A 21,532-nucleotide genomic window follows, 5' to 3' on the forward strand; every position below is an offset into this window, starting at 1 on the left:
GCTTTGTTAGAAGTGTTCTGGACAGCTCTGAAATAAGTTTTGACAGACTTGATTTTTTTTAAATAGCAAGTTCCTGAAGCTGCTGATTTTTTGATGTCCTAAATCAAGGCTCAGAGTTGTTTTTTTTTTTTCAACCTTCCTTTTGACAGAACCAACTTCATCACACTACGTCCTCCAAACATTATTAGTTGTGGATACCTAGTGTGAAATCCTCACTCTGTTGAAGTCCATGGCAAAACTCCTAGTGATTTCCAGTGGGGCTAGGGCTTTATTCTTAGTATACAAGTTTGGTGAGTTTGGAGTATGTAGTGTGGGAAAGCTGGGTGACTGAAGACTGGAATCCTTAGGTGAGGCAGAGTTAAGGCTGCAATGCATGTTCTCTGTAACACAATTGAATTAATGGTGAGATCTGTAGCCTGTAGGTGGAGGACTAGAAAGTATCTTAATTTTGTATTCCCTTCCTTTTGTGTCATTCTTGTTACATGTGTAGCAATCTTAAATTATTTCATGATGCTATATTTGTGTATTAACAATTGCTATAAATTGAAATGTCTGAAGATTTGGGGGGAGAAAATAACTGAATGGAACCTGCATTCATATTTGTACTAAGTAGTTATAGCCTTTGACTTGCTAGTTGTAAGAAGGGACAGAACTTCTGATGCGGGGGGGGCTGCAGAGGAAGCCACCAACAACCTCTCCCCTTCATGGATGGACCCAGAATAAGCCAGTGCAGCCCACAAAAAGATTGAAGCCAAACTGGCTAGGAGATGCATTGGTTTTAGCACAACTCATAGCAGCCTCTATTGGAGGAGCCTTTATGGAGCCCAAATAGTGGCTTAACATTGTCCTGTTACAACTTCACCTACAGCTCCACCGTAAAGTGGAATCACCTGTCTTCCCTCCCATAAGGGTCAATCACCATTCTAATATAGCTGTCCATGCAAGGACAGCAGATGCTGTTTGCACTCCCTTTTGTCTGGCCCCTGTTCTTTAGAGACCCCAAAATGCTACCATCCGTTTGGTGGCTTAAACAAAATATGTTCGTCCCATTGCTAGTGAGCTTGTGTCCATACCACAATTTACATCCTAATGAGCAGTTGCTCTCTCAGCATAGTCTGTCTTAAGGGTTAAATACTTCTGCCTATCAGTGTTGTATCTGAGTGCCTTCACTGCGCTATTTGAGCACTTGAGGTCAATAATAGGATGGCCAGGGAGATTGATGCACTCTCTAGGGCAGGGCAAAGGCACAGTGGAGAGGCAGTGTAGAGAGGCTTCTGCTGTGACTCTTGTGTGGCTGGATACAATATAGGCCTCAGTCCTGCAACAAAGTCTACAGACAGAGACTCTTGCACCCACAGTTATATCTGTTGAACTCCTTGCAGGTGCCAGGGTTGTCTTGCAGATTCTATTGCAGAATTGGGTCCTAAGACATCAATCTTCACTATTACTAATATTCAATAATACAAGTTAAAAACCAATCACATAATTATGCCAACAAATTAAGTCCCTATATCATATATACCTGTAGTTGTTAGAAGTGCATATACAAAGGGTTATATAGAGGCATGGCAGCTGGATTGGCTGTTGCCCACCATTACTGCTTGATTTGGAGCATGCGAATCTGTGAAAAGAGCCAACCTATATATGACGGAGGAAAACAGTTCTTTGCAGTATGACAAAAATGTAAGTGTGCAGGAGTAGTTCTCTTTAACCCACTGAAAACAGGACAGCTGTAGACAGCATGTGCTGGGGAATGGGAAGCAAAAGGTGTCCTTGTTACCAAAGAAACTGCACTTTTTGTATAAAAAATTCTATCAAAGTTTTAACTTTCCCAGAGCTAAACTGGAAAGTTTCTGAGCTGCAAATCCTTCTCCTTCAGCTTCCTTTCCAGAATGCTTTGGGTCCCAATCTGTTTTAAACATGGTTTCTGAATTTTTTTTTTCTTCCCAATCTCTTTTTCTCATAGTGGTCTCTTCTCTTTACTCTAACACTTAAATTGCAATAAAGTCATTTGCAAGCCACTCAGGATCAAGTGTTTTAAGCAGTTATCTTCAAGTTGTATTAAATTTTCTCTAACTCGTTTCCTTATTTTTTCCCTGATGGACAATCCCTAAACAAAAAGCTCTTCAGTGAACAGTAAAATAATGAGGATGGCAGACATCCAGCCTCTGCTTTCTGTAGATAAGTGGCTTGGCTATGTACAAAAGGCAATGAAATGTTTTATTGTCCAATTATAGTTTATATTGGTGTAGCCAAAGGGGTTTTCCTTATTTAACTATGTGGATGGGAGACCAAGGATAGCAAGATGCCTATGTGAATTCTGATGGATCCTCATAACTATTTCCCTTTAAGTCAGGAGAAGGGCTTCCTCCTTCAGTTTCTCTGCTGAGCTACTATTTGCTACCTCTGCAAAATGTTTTGCTCTGCCTGCTTTTCTGTGATGAAAATGTCATTACTTTCCTATTACCAGTGTTTAAAGGAGTTTACAATGAAATCAAGTAATTGTTTGAATTAGGATGGCTTTTAAAACTCAGTTTTAATCAGAAGGAAGGAGAATACATTTTCACTTTCTCTTCATAGGACCTAACAAGGTCCATGTTCTGTATTGGGAATTTTAGGGAAAAACTGCTGTCCAGGACTGATGCCCAGTGGCCGGAATAGCCGCTCCTCAGGGCAACTCTTCGGCAATGCATTGTGAAGTGCTTTTAGGGTATGTCTACACTGCAGTGGTAAGCCCAGAGTTCAAACTCAGGCATAACTCTAACCCCCGTTCTATCTACGCACAAACTGTGCTAACCCAGGGTGCGAGGACCCCACGGGGGTGATGAGTCCACTCCTGAGTTAAGCTGAGACCCAGGGTTCAAGCTCTGTTATTTTGCAGTGTAAACACATTGGATTCATGCTCTGGGAGACACCCAAAAGTATTCCACAATCCCACAAGACGACTTCCTTTGTCCTCTGGACTGTCAAATTTTGTCGGGAACCAGGTTCCAACAATTCCTAACCTGGGGTTATAAATGAGTGTAGACACTCGAATTCTAGGTTAACAAACCCAGGGTCTGCTAACTCAAGTTCTACTAACCCTGGGCTTATGTTGCAGTGTAGACATACCCTTAGGTAGCTGGCAGTAATTGGTTCTGAAGCCTGCAATGTGCAAGAGGTCAGACTAGATCAGAGGTGGGCAGACTACGGCTCGCGGGCCACATCCAGCTGATGGGCCCGTCCTGCCCGGCCTTTGAATTCCCGGCTGGGAAGGCTTGCCCCCAGCCCCTCCCCTGCTGTCCCCCCTCACCCACAGCCTCAGCGAGATGCACTGCCAGCGCGGGAGGGGGCTGAAACATGGGGGCAGGGGAGAGCAGGAAGGGAGGCTCTCCTGCAGCCTTAGGGGAGCAGGCAGGCAGTGTGGGTGGTGGGAGTGTGGTGAACGTGGGCGGAGGACTCAGGAGGAGCACTGGGCAGCTGCGCAGCCGGCCGAAGAGAAGAGGTGCTTTGAAGGGGAACCTGCTGCTTCTCTCTGGCTGCTTGGCTGCCCCTGCTCCTCCTGAGTCCTCCACCCATGTTCACAGGGGCCACATTCCAAAAGGGGCTTGGGGGGGGTGTTGGATAGGAGGTGAGGTTCCAGGGGGGCTGTTGGGGGCAGGAGTGTGGATAGGGGTCAGGGCAGTCCAGGGAGCAGGGGGGTTGGATAGGAGGTGGGGTTCCAAGGGGGCGGTTAGGGGTAAGGGGTCCCAGGAAGGGTTGGTTAGGGGACAAGGAGTAGGGGGGTTGGATGGGTCGGCGGTTCTGAGGGGGGCAGTCAGGGGGCAGAAAGTGGGACAGGATGGTTAGGGTTTGGGGAGGCTCAGCCTTCTCTACCCAATCCTCTATACAGTTTTGGAACCCTGATGTGGCCCTCAGGTGAAAAAGTTTGCCCACCCCTGGACAGGATGATCCTAATGGTCCCTTCTGACCTTAAAGTCTATGAGAAGATGTATATTGCAAAAATAGCTTCTGCATATTTGTTCCGATTCCAAATGGTTGTTTAGTTCAGACATTTTGGTAGTGATTTAGCTTTGCTCTGACAATATTTTCTAGCAGAAACTGGAACATTGATTCCTTTCTAGTCATGGAAAAAAATCCATTGTTCTAATAGGAACAATAACTAAAACTTGTCAGCAATCCCCACTTCTTCACTTGCCAACCAGGGCTCCTTTCACACAAATACTTGGACACACAGATGACATTCTGGCCTCCTTGAACTCAATGGCCAAACTCCCATTGATTTTTAGGGTCAGGATTTCATGCACTGTACATCTCAATTAAGTAATAAGGGGCCTAATTCAGAAGCATGTGTGGGTAAGTAAACATAGCAGCCAGGCTGGTAGCAACCACTACTCTCAAGTTTACAAACTAGTTTCCATCCTTGCACACTGTTTTCACGGGCACATAACTTTCCAAATTATTTGCCTTCCATGCTTTGCATTTGTCTAAAAGTGAAGTTTATTTTTAATTCATCTTTTGTGAAGGCTTGCACAAAATCCCTGTACCTATTTTAAAGTTAAGGAAGAAGAAACACCCTTAGACTAAGTCCTTTGAGGCAGTCCTCTTTTCATTATGAGTTTTACACAGCCCATAAACCAAAGCACCGGGTCCTCAAGGAACTATAGCAAAGAAATTATATGGAAAAATAATACATTCCTTATTGTAAAACCTGACCTTTTAATTTAAAGTGAATAACTCCCCAAATAGCTGACTTTTGAAATGTTTAAGTCTGTGTGTGTGTATATAGGCCTTACTAGTTATAAAATAACACAGTTATGGTCATTTGCAAATACAAGATTGAGCAGCTGCGATGGTTTTTTTTTTTGGGGGGAGAGAACAGGAGGGTGAAAATCTTATTAGAACAGTGATCTCAATAATAATCACACCATTTAAGATGGCAAAAATCTCCTAAAATGTCAGGCTATTTTATCCCATTTGGAGCTAAATTGTTCAAAACCTGTTTGTGGGATTTTGGTGTCATTGAAACTGAAACCTGTGCCTGAAACAGGCTTACCCCTGAACTTCAACCTAATTCAGGGGTTACTATCTCCTTAACCCATCTCTAGTTAACAGCATGACTGTGCCACCTTTTATCAGCTGCTGTGAGACTTATTACCAGCCTGTGTTCAGTGAGTTATATCCTAAAATGAATGAGTATAATTTTAAAAAATATCACATCGCTTCTTGTCAAGGGAAATGAACCTGTGCAATGGCTGCCTTTTCGCACCCAGCTTCCCCTCAGAAATAAAGGAATAAATCAGCAGCTTTAAGGTGCCATTTATTCACCAGCGAGTGGGTGTTGTATATCCTTTTTGATAGAGACTATATGAATGATAGAATCTAGCTCTATCTCTTTAGAGAAACCAATAATAAGACGAAACCAAAGTAAAGTATATTCTTAGAAATGGGTCGATGACCTATGTGGTCCTTACAGTAAATCGTACCACTTCTAGATTAATATTTGTGCTTATACTTTTATTGAATTGATATAACTTTTCCACTGTGTAGGCTGTTGCCTTTCCCACAGAGCTTCCTCCTGCTGAGTGGGTGTATTATTGTGTCACTGTTCCATGGTACTCTGAAGAATGAGGGAATCCTCTGTGGTCTTTCATCAGCACTGCTTTCAAGTAGATCTACGTGGGTTGTATTTATATGAGAGAGATGAATACGTTTTCAGTGGCAGAATGACTTTAAGAAAGGGGTTTCCCTGAGCATGGGCGGATTAAATGTTGAGATATATATGTGCCTCCAAACCACTTACTTTATCATTTGATTCAGAGAGCGTTCTTAAGCCTTTGAGACCATTCTAACTTAGCAGCCCCCAGAGGCAACTCGCATAAAGAATGGTGAGTAATCAGTGCTTTATTTTTAATCGAATACATGTCTAGCCTCCAAATGAAATCATCCAGATTTATCCTGTTTCCCGCCTACACCCCAACAGCCTCACTTTGTATTTGTATTTAAAACTTGCAAGTACATTTATAACCTTTTCATTTCTTAGTCATTTGCAGATCACCTTTCTCCACGCTGGGCTGCATAGCTAAAAGATAGTTAGGTGTATTGCCAGCTAAAACATTTATGCAATATCCAGCAATATAAAATTCCACAATCTGTATAATGTATCTACTCTGGGTCCCGTCCTATACTCCTTAACAGGGTAAAACTCTTATTGAAATAAATGAGTTGGATGATGCTTATGCTTATGGACCCTTTGGATTCAATGGCAAAGGTTCATTGACTCTTTAATAGGAGCAGAAACCTTGTCTTTGTGTTTAACTATGGTCTACCATTACTAGCAAGTGGGGCTTTTTATCCTTATCTGCTGGTCTTTATGGCATATGAGGATGTACCAGGACTTTTTGGCTCATTATTTCACTGCAGTGATAATGTTGAATTCATTTTATTTGTCTTATTTAAAGATCTTATGTTTTTACAATGGCTTTTAAACCATGCCTAGTGGTGGTAAGAAATGTACAAGCAGGTTCTGTACAGTTCACCTCTGAATATGGGAACATTTCAGAGCCATAATGTCTGTCTTAATTCACAGTGATACATACAGTGTTAGTAGTATAAACACAGTTAGCTGAGAGTGATGTTGAGTTAAACTGCAGCTCCATGTTGTTAAAATTAAATTATAGCCGCCAAGACACCTGTGAGGGTTAACAAGCAAACAGGCTAAATGCAGTGGGTGGCAGACATTCCTCAAAGGTCATCCTTTCTCTTATTCCCAGACCTGGCTGCACCCTGGCGTCCTGATTAGTGTGCAGCTTGGTTCTGGCAGAATTCAAACCTTTAGCAACAATGGTCAAACATCATATATAATCCCAGTGTGTCTGTTCTATTCCTATATAAATTTATATGGAAAGTAACTGTTTTCAGTCTGGGTGAGAGAGATTTAAAATTGGAGTTCCTCCCTGCAGCCATGCAATAGGAGCTGTGCTAAGCTTATCTCAAATGCCCAGGTCAGCCATGCCCTCTCCACACCCTGCCTGTCTGCAGTTTCGCCATTGCTTCCTCAGCCTACACTTGGGTATCAAGGTGTTAGACATAGTGCACAAAAAACCAGTGAAAGAGAATGGAGTTCCTCATCAAACTCAGGCTCTTCAGCCTTGCCTTTAAGGCTGTGCACAGTGCTGAGCTTGTCTGCATCTTACCTCTTGTCTCCGACTGTACCATGTGTTTGTACAGTTACTCTTTGCAAAGTATGCCCCCCTTTTGTCTCCTTTCCCAAATCCATTGTGTGTGTGTTTTTGGTTTTTGGTTTACTAACATCCCTATGCCTGGAACAACCTTCTTTCCCCTCATGTGCGGAACAAACTCCTTATGCCCCAAGTATCTGCTCTAAAACCCCTTGAAGTCAATGGGATCCAAATCCCCTCTAAAGACTTGCTCTGTTTTGACTAGCATTTCACCAGCCACTTCCCATTTCTGCTCCCTCCTATCTTTTAATGTAGCTCTCCTTATAATTTGCAAAAGTAAAACCCCCTTGTGCTAATAAGGTATATACCAAACTTAACTGACTGACCACCTTGCTTCTACATTGCCTCTCTTTCCCTTGCCACTGTCTTCTATTACTGAGATTGTAAAGAGCTATGCTCCTCATTGATCCTGTGGTGCTTTATAGATAATAAAGCACAAGTTGTTCATTGCATAACCTGAAGTTTACAAAGCACTAAATAGTTACTTCCTCCTTCCCTGCTGTCCCACCCTAAAAAAAAAATGCCAAAATCCTACAGGTTTTTTACATGCTAATGAATATTAACTATAGATTATCTTGGCAATGCCATTGGAAAGGTTGTTCTCACAGCACTAATCCAACTGGAAATACAGAATATGCTCAGAGTAAGGTCCAGTAGAATTCTTAGGCAACATCATCAGAACTGAAATGTTTGTCCTTGCAAAAAGAAACAGTTTTTATAGTCCTAAAATAGAGTGACAGATTTCAGAGTAGCAGCTGTGTTAGTCTGTATCTGCAAGAAAGAACAGGAGTACTTGTGGCACTTTAGAGACTAACAAATTAATTTGAGCATAAGCTTTCCTGGGCTACAGATAAATAAATAAATTTGCCTAAAATAGTGTGTGTATTCATGTTTTTAGAGATTTTATTGAACTTTATTAAACAAGTTAACCAAATTATGTGCTCTAACATTGTTCTATCCTCATAAAAAAAACAGTATGCAATGCATGGGCCTAGAGTGCTGGGGCTCACTCCCCAAATCTGCACACCAGCATTGGCTTAATTAAAATGTTGCATGCTCAAGTAAACTATTAAGCATATGGGAGTATTTCTCTACTGTATATAAAATGAACTGATAAGATGATTTATTGGGGAGTCTCCTGAGGTCTCAGAAAAGGATTATTAGCAGAGATGCATGCAGTATTTGCAGAGAAAGGGGAAACATCAAAATTTGAGGATATTTGTAATTTGTTTCTAATTTAATAGGGATCTACAACTTCCGTTTTAATTTGGCTTTTGATTTTTTTTTAATTTATTTTTAAATAACCAGCTTTTTTCTCTAATTCCCTGTGACTGTTGTATTTTTAGGGAGAGATAGAAAGTTGGGTACTTGTTCGAAGGTGGAAGGAAAGAACTGGGTGCTCTTGTCGGAGAGGCACTGTAAGTGGGTTGGACAGCTTGGCGATACTTGTTGCTTTCTTGTGGTTTGTGCCTTTTTTCAGTCTAACTGAAAGTATAGGGCTGATACTCCTTGCACTGGACTCACATTTAACCCCACAAATTAAAGGTCCAATGCTGCATTAGGATTCACTCATACAGAGCCCCATCCAAATATGGAATCTAACTGACTTCAGTGGAATTCTGCACAGGCACTAGGGTGACCAGACAGCAAGTGTGAAAAATTGGGATGGTGGGTGGGAGTAATAGAAGCCTATATAAGAAAAAGACCCCAAAATCAGGACTGTCCCTAAAAAATCAGGACATCTGGTCACCCTAACGGGCACTGTGGTATCTGTGAATAAATCCCTATGTGGGCCTGGAGCCTACATTTGGTGACACTTTTCTGCTATAACCCCTTGTTTATTTCTGAGGAAGAGGGTTTGTAATCACACATCCAGAAATAGTTGCTGTACATATAAATTTGGCTATCAAGGAGAGCTAGGCAAATAACTGTTTTTTATTTAATTATTTAATTAATTTTTGGTGGGGTGTGAGAGTTGGGGGAGAGAGAATTCAGGTCGACCTCAAATGATATATTTTTAAGTTTCACGGAACTGCAGAAGTGGAAAATAAACATGATTTGGGTTGAACACATTTTGTTTGGTTTTTTAGTTTTAATTTTTTTAAATGAAAAGTCATTTTGACTGAAACTTATGAAATATTTAAGTCAACCAGAAACTATTTTTTTCTGCCAAAAGAAGTTTTGCCTGAATAATTAATTTCACCCACCTCTACTCTTCAGATCTCAAATGTGAAGCAATTGAAAAACAAATCAGTTAAATTAATTCAATTTTTAATCAATTGATGAATGCACCTAAAAACACCAGTTTGGTTTCCCCCACCCTTTATTAAAGTCTATTTCTAATGAGATTCTTTGACTTTAAAATATAGTTATACCCATAACGCTACCTGGACAAAGTATATAACCGTATTAAGAGTGGGTAAATAACTGTTGAATGAATGCAGGCTTTAAGTTCCATTATTAACCATGCCCAGATCCTGCAAAGAAAATCATGCAGTGGCCTCCTGTGTCCATCCAAACCCCAATGCCTTCAGTGGGTATTAGATCACCCAGACAGCATATGTGGAAAAATTGGGACAGGGAGTGGAACATAATAGACACCTATATAAGACCCAAACCCAAATATCAGGACTGTCCCTATAAAATCGGGACATCTGGTCACCCTAGTGGGTATCTGTGCGAGTGTTGGGAGGATTAGTCTATTTCCTTTTGCTGGATTAGAGTCAAAAGACTTATATAGTACAAAACCACAGCTGCTGCTCCTCACCCTATGTGCGATAAACTTCCCCACTATTCCATAGTAGAGACTGCAGGATTGAGGCTTTAATTGACCTTCTGTCTGGTTTCCAAACAAGTAGATTTTTTTTCTGCATGTTCTGTTGAAAAGGTCTCTCTCTCTCTCTCTCTCTCTCTCTCTCTCTCAACAGTTATCTATTAACTTTTAGATTCCAGTGTTCTCTGATTGCAGGATCTTCAAGGTGGGATTTTTGTGGTGGTGTTTTTTCTTGTGCATCTCTGAATGCACTGTTACCATAACAAATGAGAGAGAATCATACTCTGTACAAGATTAATAGTGAGATCAGTTAAATTTTATTCTAGTATCTTAGCACCACACAGGAAGTGTATCAAATATATTTTTACATGTATCAAGTTGGGTAACAAAATGTTCATGTGTCTGTAATTGCTATTCACTTCTGAAAATCTTGACCTCAAGTTTTAAAATGTTAATTGAGGACTCTACATAATACAGCATTTTGAGCACTGGATCAGGGAGAAATGAAAGCGGATCCAGAAGAATTCCAAGATTTGGTAGTTGTCTGCATTGTGTGTGTTTCGGTGTGATCTTTCTGCTGCATTTAAATGGCTATGCTGAGTCTTCAGTGAAGAGGCTGATGTAAGAGCAAAAAAACACTAATGGCTATTTCAAGGCTAGTCTTGTAAAACACTCATGGAAATATTACTGTGGTGAAAAAGCCAAACCTGGAAATGACCTTCTAGATGGAAACAGATCATTGAAGTATTAGTCTTTAAAATATGACTTCCCCAAAAACATGACGGGGAAAGAGTCTTGAAGGCTTTATTTCCCCCTCAATTAGTTTCGGTATGTGTAGCGTAGAACTTTTTTCACACAATATGCTCTACTCTATTGCTTTTATATATTGATCACATTTACAGTAACAGCCTATCTCTTCCTCCCTCTCCTCCAACAGAACACCCACACACCACTTACACTTACCATGACCTACAGGCTTGTTTACCAATGGCATTCGTGACTACAAGAGTTCCACTTACTTTGTGGCTGTGTAATATGTGTACTGCTTAGAATGATTAAATGCGTTTCTTCTTTTTATCTCCTCATTATATGAATCTGTGTTGTTTAACACCTGTGTCTAGGCTGAAAAATGTGTGACACTGAATAGCATCTTTCTGAGGTAATACATTTTGCATAATTTGGTAACTTTATATTCAAGTTTCACTCACTAGCATATTTTCTCCCTAAGAAAAGCCACAATGTCCCTTCTATTACCCCATGCTTTTTCTCAGTTTTGTTGGTGAAACATGATGGTAATTTCATACAAACTTCCTTAACTTGGTAACTGAGTTGAACAGCTAGATGACTGAGAGGAAGAGTACAGTTTCTCCTGTCTTTTTTTTGTAATGGTGGGCTGCCTGATCGATACAATGACAACTACCTGTTTTAATGATCAGAATACATAGTTTAAGGTAGTGGCTCTCAAACTGCTATGGTCTGTAAACCTCTGGTGGTCTTCAAAATAAAACATTTGGGAAAAATAAATGGTTTGCCTGGAATGTGTCCTATGAAAGAATCTCTATTGTCAGAGTATGTAGATTGGAAAAGTTGGAGTATCCTTAATCTAGGGTCTAAATCTGCATTTCTGTTGATTCTAACATTAATAAATTAGTCTGAAAACATCTGCTCTAAAAAAGAAAAAACCTCCCTGTGTTAATAATGTGACATATCACCCTTGTATCGCTGCCAGAACAGACACTTACTGCAAGCATGATATTTCTGTAACATTTCTACTGGGGAGCAGACTCTTCTGCTAGGCTAGATTCAGTGTGGTATCTGGAATCCCTTGTTAAAATTTGTTTGCCTTGAGCCCCCACCAAGAGCTGTACTCAAACTAAGCCCATTAAAATCTAAATGGCCCCTCACAATATTTTAACCCTCACAAACATATGCAGGGGTCTTGGTAACCTAGGGTCATAACCAAATTGATTTAGAAACAAGAACAAACAAGTTGCCTGTTGGTTAGAGCCCACCCACTCCAAACTATGCATCTCAGGAGAAGCCTCACCAATTGCATTCACAAATGCAGTCCAATCCCGATTCGGCCACTTTGCAATTAGTGCCTACTCAATTCTAGATCAGGGTGGCCCATTCTCCCTCCACTGAATAACCCCCATTAATTCTCACACATGCACATTCTTTCACACATCCACAGTTACGCAGCACATTTAATGCAGTATGAGCGTTTGGAACATGGGGAATCTTCAGTGTTACCACAGTTGCCTGTTACTTTGGGGTATGCTCATTTATTTGGGTTACTCTTTTTGAGAGGGGGTTCCGTAATTCTATCAACGTACTGCTTGTGTCATATGTATTTTCATATGGAGCTCTACTTCTCCCTTCTGCAAGTCCCCTCCTAATGGAGCTATCTTGCGGGACCTAGGTTCCCTAGGGCTGGGTTCCTCCCGCCCCAGAACTGGATGAACACAAATGAGCATGTGTGTACACGCGCACACACACACATTAACAGAGCACGTCTGAGTGGACTGGGTCAATCAGCACTTTCAAGCTGCCCCTTTATGTGTCCCAGATTTAGCATGTCCCTATCCTCACTCACACATACCAATTGTACTGGTAGTAACCTACTTGATGAGCAAACCCCACAGTATTTGGGTGCTGCATGGATCTTCAGCTTAGGTAAAAGAAGCGTTGCTGCAGAGTAAATGGGGAAAGCTAAAACCACAAAAGAGTAAAGCTCAGAGAGAGAGAGAGAGAGAGAGAGAGAGAGAGAGAGAGAGAAGCAACCAGCTTAACCATAGAAGTTATTTATTGAATAATAATAACTACACAAGGAGAGCTTAAACCAATATAACATATATTATTAAAGGTTAATACTTAAGGTAGAAAGGAAAACAGAGAGAGAGAAAGAAGGGGATCTCACCCACTCCATGAGGCTTGAACTGGTCAGGGTTCCCAGGTGATGGTGGTAGCTCAGGGTCCTGAGTGCCGGAGACAGGCAGAGCCCCCAGCATGATCAGTCAGGAGAAGATGGAGTCCCAGTGGAACTGATGCATAGTTTGGATCTAAGCATCAGAACACTTACTTGAACATAGGTAGGTTTTTTTGTAGAGAAACAACAATGGTTCAAGGGAGAACGCTAGATTTGTTCATGGGTAAACTCATGACTCAAGAGTTTTCTTTAGGCTAGACCAGGGTTTGGCAACCTTTCAGAAGCAGTGTGCTGAGTCTTCATTTATTCACTTTAATTTAAGGTTTCGTGTGCCGGTAATACATTTTAACATTTTTAGAACGTCTCTTTCTATAAGTCTATATAACTAAACTGTTGTATGTAAACTAAATAAGGTTTTAAAAATGTTTAAGAAGCTTCATTTAAAATTAAATGAAAATGCAGAGCCCCCTGGACCAGTGGCCAAGACCCGGGCAGTGTCAGTGCCATTGAAAATCAGCTCATGTGCTGCTTTCGGCACGCATGCCACAGGTTGCCTACCCCTGGGCTAGACAATAGGAGCTGATCACTCTTGGCTATGAATGGTATTTTCTTCCAGGGAGCTCACAGTGCAACTAGGCTGCTTCTGTATTTTGGATATCAGTCAAGGATTCCTCGCTAGAATTGGTCTGATAACTGCTGAGCTGGGTGTAGGCAGGCATAGGTTGTTAACATCTGGAGCAGAGATCCCCCATGATGCAGTGCTCCCTGTTTTTCTGGTCCCAGAGTTCAGTGCGGATCTCTGTTCTCCATTCTGTATGCAAATAGAGAAGTCTGCCTGTCCCATATTTCGTGCAGATGAGGCTAGGGGAGTTGTCTCTGTTGTTCATTCTGTATGCTAATGGAGATGTCTTAATCTTGTCACTCTTGTCAGGAAGGGTCTAGGTGTGTCTTCCACACCCTTCATTGCTCTCTGCAAGCCTTTTCTCTGATCAGTTTTGGTTCAAGCAGAGACTGTGTGTGTGTGTGTGTGTGTGTGTGTGTGTGTGTGTGTCAGTCAGTCAGTCAGTCAGTCAGGCTAGATACTGTGCCCTAGTTCCCCAGAAACACAGAGCTGACAAGTATCATCAGATGGCAGAGCTCTCAGCACCTTATGAAACTCTTCTAAATTGTATGCAAGTTATATCTGTCAACAGATAGGGAGCACCCTCAGTTTTCCCCTTTTGCCCACAGGAGAAGCCAGAGAGCAGCATATGCAATTTTTTTCCCTCCACAATTACCTCATTTTACCTACAGAGAGAGACAAAGAGCTTCTATTCCCACAAGTCTGAAAGCCCTGTGGCTTTCATTTCTGTATGATTACCTGTTTCTGTTCTTGTGACTTTTATGTGTATGCAGTAGAGGCAAAAGCATACAAATACACGATTTGCATTAGAAAGACATTCAGACATAGAAATTTGGTGGAGGAAAGAGCTGGAAGGAAGAACTAAAATTTCTGATATTCTAGAATTGCACTGCACATTGCTAATCCAATTTCTAGATTTTACCACTGTGGCACTAAACTATACCATTTTTTATGGATTGTTGCAGAGCAGTATTTTGTCAGAAGGATAAACAAAGTGAAAACTTCACGGGAATTAATTTACATAATATAGAAACTTGCTAAAAAATTAAGACCTTTTCTGGGCTTCTTAACTTGATGAATACAGGGCTGGCTAGTGTCATTCAACTTTCTGAATGACAATTTATTAGAGATAATCAAAATTTTGTCAGTATCTATCTTTTCAATGAATAATGCCTCTTCTACCAAAATGAAATCTTTTGAGAAAAAGTCTCATATTTGGTCAATTTTCTAGCTTTTTCAATAATTAAAAAAAGGAAAAATTGTATTTTCTGCAAATAACTTTCAAAAACTGAAATATTTTTGGTCATTTATTGGAAAAATATTTTTTTTGTGTGTGAAATTCTGGAAAAAATTGAAAAATGCCAATTTGTGGGAATTTTTTCTTTTAACTGGCTCTACACCTTATAAATATGTGTCTAATTCATCATTGTAACTCTATTGCTGTCTTTACAAGTCCTGGAAGTAGCCAGACACTTTCTGTAACTCTCAGTAGTTTTCTACCTGAACATTACAAACCCATTTCCTGCAAAGACTCATGACATTTTTTTATTTTGAAGTAGCTGAATTCTCCAGTATCTTAAATTTAATTTTTACAATTAATAATAAAAAGCCCAGTAAATAAATAATATTGCACTGTAAAAATCAGTTATTACTAGAAAAATATTAATACTGTGCACAAATACCGTAAACGTATTTGGCATAATTGGTTTAATAATTTAGCACTCTGTTGGGCTGGTTGTGTGAATGAGACCCAACATGGCAACTTCCTTGAAATGATGCCTTAAAATAGCTTTTCACTTGCTGTATCCAGAAACTGAAGATCTGAAAAGGAAGGCTGCTGCTACTCTCTAAAACATCCCCCTATCAAAGAGTTGAAGTTTGGTTTAACATTTACCACCTTTCAGACCACCCTCAACGTGTGTGGTTTTAGTGCACTCACCAATATGTAATGTATAACACATCTCCCATATGCATCCATTCTGAATTTGGCTCGCTGAGTCTGTGAAGCAACTAACAGGCATGTATAAAAAGGTGTCAAACTTTATTTCCCAGTTCCTTGGTATCTCGATTACGTCCACTTTAACTCCTTTACACATCAATAAGTAAATGTAATGACGTTGAATGACTCTAACATGCACCATCTACATTTGGCCCATTACGCCTAGATATTTTGACACATGCTGTAATACACAACATGGCATGTCGACCTGAGAAACTGCAATACCCAGGTCCAGCAGGATGAATTAGAGATGGAGTGGCAATCTGAACTCTGGATTTTCTTTCCTTGAACAGCTAAGGCCAGTTTCTTTAATTTCATTGGTTTTTGTTTTTATTACAAATGGGTCCAAATTTTTAATCTTGATATCTAAAATTAGGCACCTTAATCTAAATTCAGGCACCTATGTAAGTGGCCTAATTTTCAGAGATACTGAGCACCCACAGCTCCCACGGAAGTCAAACTACTACAACTTAAAGCATTTCAACACATTTTTGTTACAATTAAAGACATTTGTAAAACTCGGGAAAGCTGGAATCAAGTTTCACATGAAACTGAATTGCCATCCTTTTCTAATGGGATCTTTGTAATTAGTGATTACCAGATGTATTTAAAATGTGAGAAGTGCCTGAGGGTATAGGAATTTAAGAGGAAAAAAAAAAAGCCAAACACCTCAGATCTTACCCTGGTCACCTTTTAAGATTCTGCTGTGTGCACAGGTGAAGCAGTATGGTGCCTATTAAATGTTTTGTTGTGGTTTCAGTTTGTTGATGTTACTTATAAATATATTTATCACTAATTGAAAACTCATTTGGTTTCAAACAATCTTTCTTTGGTCGTGATAACTTCCTATTTTATTTCAGTGTTCAAACTGTCATCCTTCCATTTGATATTCTGAAATCACACAAGTCACAATAGGTAGGTGGAGATAAAACTAGTATTCTAAAAGCAGCAATTACAGCAATGCAATTGTTCTCCAGTAGTTAGATCAAAGTAGTGAGAATGAGGATTTCTGGGTTTCATTCCTGAATGAACCAGTGACTCGCTACAGGCTATGGAGCCTGAATCAACACACAATGTCATCAGTAGAAAGAATCTCATGAATTTCAATGGGCATGGGATCAGACTCTTAACAGTTCAGTGCCTAGTTTTCCCATGTGTGTAGTGAGAATAATATTTCATAAGGGTCTTGTGAGACTTAATAAATATGTGTTTGTTGAGTTTTTTTAGATCTTTGGCTGGAAAGGGCTATTTAAATGCAATTTTTCCCCCCGGGAGTAATGGTGGTTATTCTTGATGGAATCTTTGCTTGAGAAGGTTTTTCTTGGCTTTTGCACATTGAAGACACAGGGCCATATGGTGGCTGGCCCATATGCAGGGGAAGGGAAGAGTTTAAGGAGGCTGCCCCATCCTTGCATCTCCTACACATCTCCTGTTGCAACTGCACTTGTTGAGCACCAGTGAAAGCAGGAACTGTTGACTCTATATCCTGCGATTGCCCTCCCCCACTTCTCTGAGCCACCTTGCCCAGACATGCAACTCCTATTCATTTAGAAGCCTGAGGGAAGCAGACTTGATCCTTCAGAGAGAATCTCTCATAAGCCACTCTCCTATTTCTGTGACCACTCAGAATTCTGTCGCATGGAACAATTTCTATAGAATATAATAGCATAGTCCAAAAACTATTTTCTATGGAATTTACTAGGGATTTCTAGTCCTGAAAGAGAATTCTGTAGAATGGTTCAATAAACCCATAGACTGCAGGGTCACCCAGAGGATTCAGGGGGCCTGGGGCAAAGCAATTTTGGGGGCCCCTTCCATAAAAAAAAAGTTGCAATACTATAGAATACTATATTCCTGCAGGGCCTGGGGCAAATTGCCCCACTTGCCCCTCCCCCCCCCCGGGCAGCCCTGATAGACTGTCATTCTGTGTAAACTTCTGACAGGGGCGGCTCCAGGCACCAGTGCAGCAAATGCATGCCTGGGGTGGCAAGCAGTGGGGGGTAGCCTGCCGGTTGCTGTGAGGGTGGCAGTCAGGTTACCTTCTGGCGCGGGACCGGGGCAGACCTCCCGCAGAAACACTGCCAAAGGCTGCCTGACTGTCATGCTTGGGACGGCAAAAAACATAGAGCTGCTCCTGACTTCTGTAGTACTTTTTTTTAGAGTAACTCTGTCAAACATTATTGCATTTCTAGAGACCCTTAATGGATGATTTGGGTCATAGCAGTTTGATATTCTAAATTACTTCCACTTGTCGTCTTAAAAAATACAAAAAAAAAAATCCTCCAAATATATCTTTAGTGTGTCAAATTCAGTTCTCCTGCTCTGGGCACAAACTACTTTGTGCTTGGACTCAGCTTTGCATCCATGAGATAATATTTGGATCCATGAGGGAGGCCTGAGATTGCTGGAGCCCTGCTACTGCCCCCTCTCACCAACAAATCTGGTACTATTTATGGCGGGAGGGGGGAAGGGTCATGGGATAGAGGTAGTGTCATCCTTATGTCTCTGCATATGGAATATCCGTATTTAGAGTCCAAATTTCTGCAGAAACAGTGGTGGTCTCACAGTCCACCATCCAGCTGCAGCTAATGATAGAGGAAAAGGAGCAGGATATAGAGAACCAAGTGCCATAAAGTATCTTTCAAACACAATCCTTTCAAACATGATCATTTCTTCCCATTTAATTCCTGCCCTAAAAACATCAAAAAGGCCTGGTCCTTGCTCAAACTGTTCTTTTCCTTGGTGTAACTTTTTTTCCTTCCATTTCTGATAGATTCATTGTGGACTGCTCAAAAAGAAGAAGGAAGATGCAGAGAATGCTCTAGAGCTGTGCACCAATGAATCTCCTGAGGCCGAAAGGTATGTATTAATTCATCACAGAAAATCTCTTCTTTTTAAGGCATCAGACACTTCTGTAAATACTGAAAATGTACTTATAAACAGCACTTCCCATGGCGTAGAACTGAACACCATGGTACCCCTTGTTGTTCAATCAAAATTTTGTATGCCAGTCTGTGTTCTTCAAAATGGGAATTTATCCTTCTCTATAGATCTCATTCCTCACTTCCAGCCATTCCTCTGGAAAACTAGATCTGCTAATTTGATCAACAGAAATAGGACACGTTACTGAGTGTACATATAGACCTTATTCACCCTAAAGGGAAAGATTTATCACTGGCTGCCATTGCAGCTCTGCTAATGGTAGAGCTTATAGTATAGGTTAGACTCAAGTATTCCACCCTCCCCACCCCCCATCTAACCCTGCTTGGTGTAAAACAGGGTAAGAGTAGCTCCTAAAGTTCCTAGATTTGCCAGTACAGCAAATCTAAAGTGCCATAAAGAATCATGCGGCATGTTCCAGTGAATCCTGTAATACCTAATCAACATGTTAAACTTTTGACAGAAGTTTATCTGTCTAGCTAGAGATTAACAAATCGAAAAGTGTTTTAAAGAGAGCTAAGTGTTCTGTGTTTGTCAGAGAGAGAATGAAAGGAGACAACATTCAAAAGCTAATTGTTAGTTGGATTTTGGAGGGGATTTTTTTAAAAAATTGGAATTTTTTCCTTTAGTGACTTTTTTAATCTTTGTGAATGGTTAGGTTGGATATCCCTGGAAATGGGTGTTCTCTGTTTATCCAAAAAGTAGCTACAACATGGGCAGACAAACTCCAACCTTGCCCATACCATCCTGCTCACGTAGCTCAACTGTGACCTGGAAGAACTATTTCTATGGATGTGAAAGGAGTTGTTTCCATGCCACATGCTGATGATGGCACCTTTTTTGAGACAAGAAGCCAGTTAATGGCAGTTTGTGGTGGTGGTTCTGTGATGTGAACTCCTGACCAACAAGACTCCAACTTGTCTTGTGCAGGCATTGCAGTGTAATAACTTGGCCAGCCACTACTGAGCTGGATTTTCATTGGTAGCATAAGGTGATAGACTGTATTGCATCTCCAGACTTCCCCCTCACCAACCACTCTACATTTCCTAGACTAACTCTAAATTGCCTCCTCTTTGTTGTATTTTGTTTATATTAGGGATGGCTAAATCTGAACTTGTCTGGTTTATATGGGAAAAACAAACCAAGACATTTTGGGCTAGATTATTAGTTGGTGAAAAGTAGCCTAATCTCATTTACTTCCATGGAGCTATACCAATTTACACTAGGTGAGGTGCTGGAGCACTCTTCATAAGGCACCAATAAAGGTTAAAACTGGTGATAAATCTAAATACTGTCTTGGAATGAGCTAATGTAAAAGAGACAATAAATATTCATTGTGTGTTTCTTATTTCATTTAGTGTGCTAATTCAGAAAAGATAGAATGCCAACTGGCATTCTCAAGTTGAAAAAAGAAAGTTGTGAGCTCCCAGTTGGGTGCTTTCAAAATTATGTATGCAATTTATTTAAATATTCAGACAGCTGAGCACAGGCTGAGCAGCAATTTTAAGAGCAGTTGCGTAGTATCTGAGCATTTTTGAGGCCTGCAGAATGCTATTTCTGTGCTTTCAAACATAGATTTTATAGAAATTTTATCAGAAAGTAATTTTATATTCTTACTGTATTGTAGTATGAACTCCTCCTTTCCTTGTCCCACATAACCTTATCATTTCTCTCCCTTGATTCTCCCTGCTTGGGTGGCATATTAGAAAAGATCTTACTTTATGCATCTCTTGTCCATCAGGATTAATTATAAATATCCAGCCATACTACTTTTGATGGCTGGTAAGACTGCAGAAATAAAGTACCAATGTTTATCTTTTGATAGACATGTGTATACATATATATGTGTGGGTGTGTGCTCTGTCTCATAGGCTATCACAGTCCCTCACAGCAGTGAGAATGCAACATCTTCTAGAAAGCTGTCTATTGAAATGACAGGTTATTCCACCTATGCTTCCAGCTACCCTACTAGTATTAGAGTGTGTAGGAGTTACATGTGGCTGTGATGTCCTAGAGAATACCTATGTTTTACTGGTGCATACTGGTTTCTGCAAAAGGGTAAGTCATGCTACACTTGTTTGAAAAGGAAGTAATTCTTGGTCTGCTTTGAATTTCTGTATCTCTTTTACTGTCTCAGGTTTCACTTCCATTTTCACTGTCTCCTGCCCCCTCCTCTCTCGTTAGCTTTCTGCATTTGGATGTTTAAGGAGATCATATTTGCCAGTTCGAAAACTTGCATGCTATCTGAGGGTTCCATTTGGTTGAGCTTTCCAGTCAACTGAGTAATCATTGATTTGCATGGCAAAATGTTGACCCTCTTTCAACTAGTAATCAACATGCAGATAAAAGATTTCTGAGTTATGATACTGGGTGAGTGCTCTGGTCACTTTTTCCCTTGTAGGTAGCATTCATAATTCTCTTGCTGTCTGATCCAAAGTCCAGTGAGGTTAGTGAGTCCATTGACTTCACTGGATCCAGTCTCATTCTTTATTAACAGGAATGTTGGATCAGGCTCTTTCTGCTTTATTCAGGCAACCATGTCAAGTAACCAAAGGAGACATTTTATTGTTCTATCTGCAGATGATATGATATAGAAGTAGGCAGGAGCTATATGTCACTACAGAGATTCGAGAAGAAAGGAACTCTGAGAAAAGGGAAAAGCAGAACACAATGGGGCCAAGCCCCTTGGCACTTGACATGTATTGGCAGCCTTCCTTTTTCCTCTTCTTTCACACATATGCTATAAGGATAATGTAAAGACTGTGTGTGATATTGAATATTTCTAAATGCCACCAGGCTGATAGGCTTACTCATTTATCTTTTAGCAAAATGCAATGGATTATAGATGTGGCTTCAGTTAATTATTGGGATCTTTTTAGATTGATTTCAAAGAAAGCAGATGTGTTTTCTATCAAGAACATGTATCTCTCATTGTTGTGATTTGTATAATTCATAAAATTAAGCAAAACTATTAAAGAGCAATTTTCTGTTCACGTTAACAGCACGCTGCTTCTCCAGATGTGGCATTTGACAGCCAAACAGCTGTTGG

At 40.5% G+C, this 21,532-nt stretch overlaps 1 protein-coding gene across 1 annotated transcript in view; it reads left to right on the forward strand.

Moving 5' to 3' along the window:
• The first annotated feature begins 1,644 nt into the window (after positions 1-1,644).
• TNIP3 (TNFAIP3 interacting protein 3) overlaps positions 1,645-21,532 on the forward strand; it is a 97,182-nt gene continuing 77,294 nt past the window's right edge. The window contains 2 exon segments of the mRNA XM_030565078.1: positions 1,645-1,683; positions 18,317-18,402. Of these exon segments, the coding sequence (XP_030420938.1) occupies positions 1,645-1,683; positions 18,317-18,402 (125 nt within the window).

Source organism: Gopherus evgoodei, chromosome 5 (assembly GCF_007399415.2).
Source record: "Gopherus evgoodei ecotype Sinaloan lineage chromosome 5, rGopEvg1_v1.p, whole genome shotgun sequence".
Classification (NCBI taxonomy): domain Eukaryota; kingdom Metazoa; phylum Chordata; order Testudines; family Testudinidae; genus Gopherus; species Gopherus evgoodei.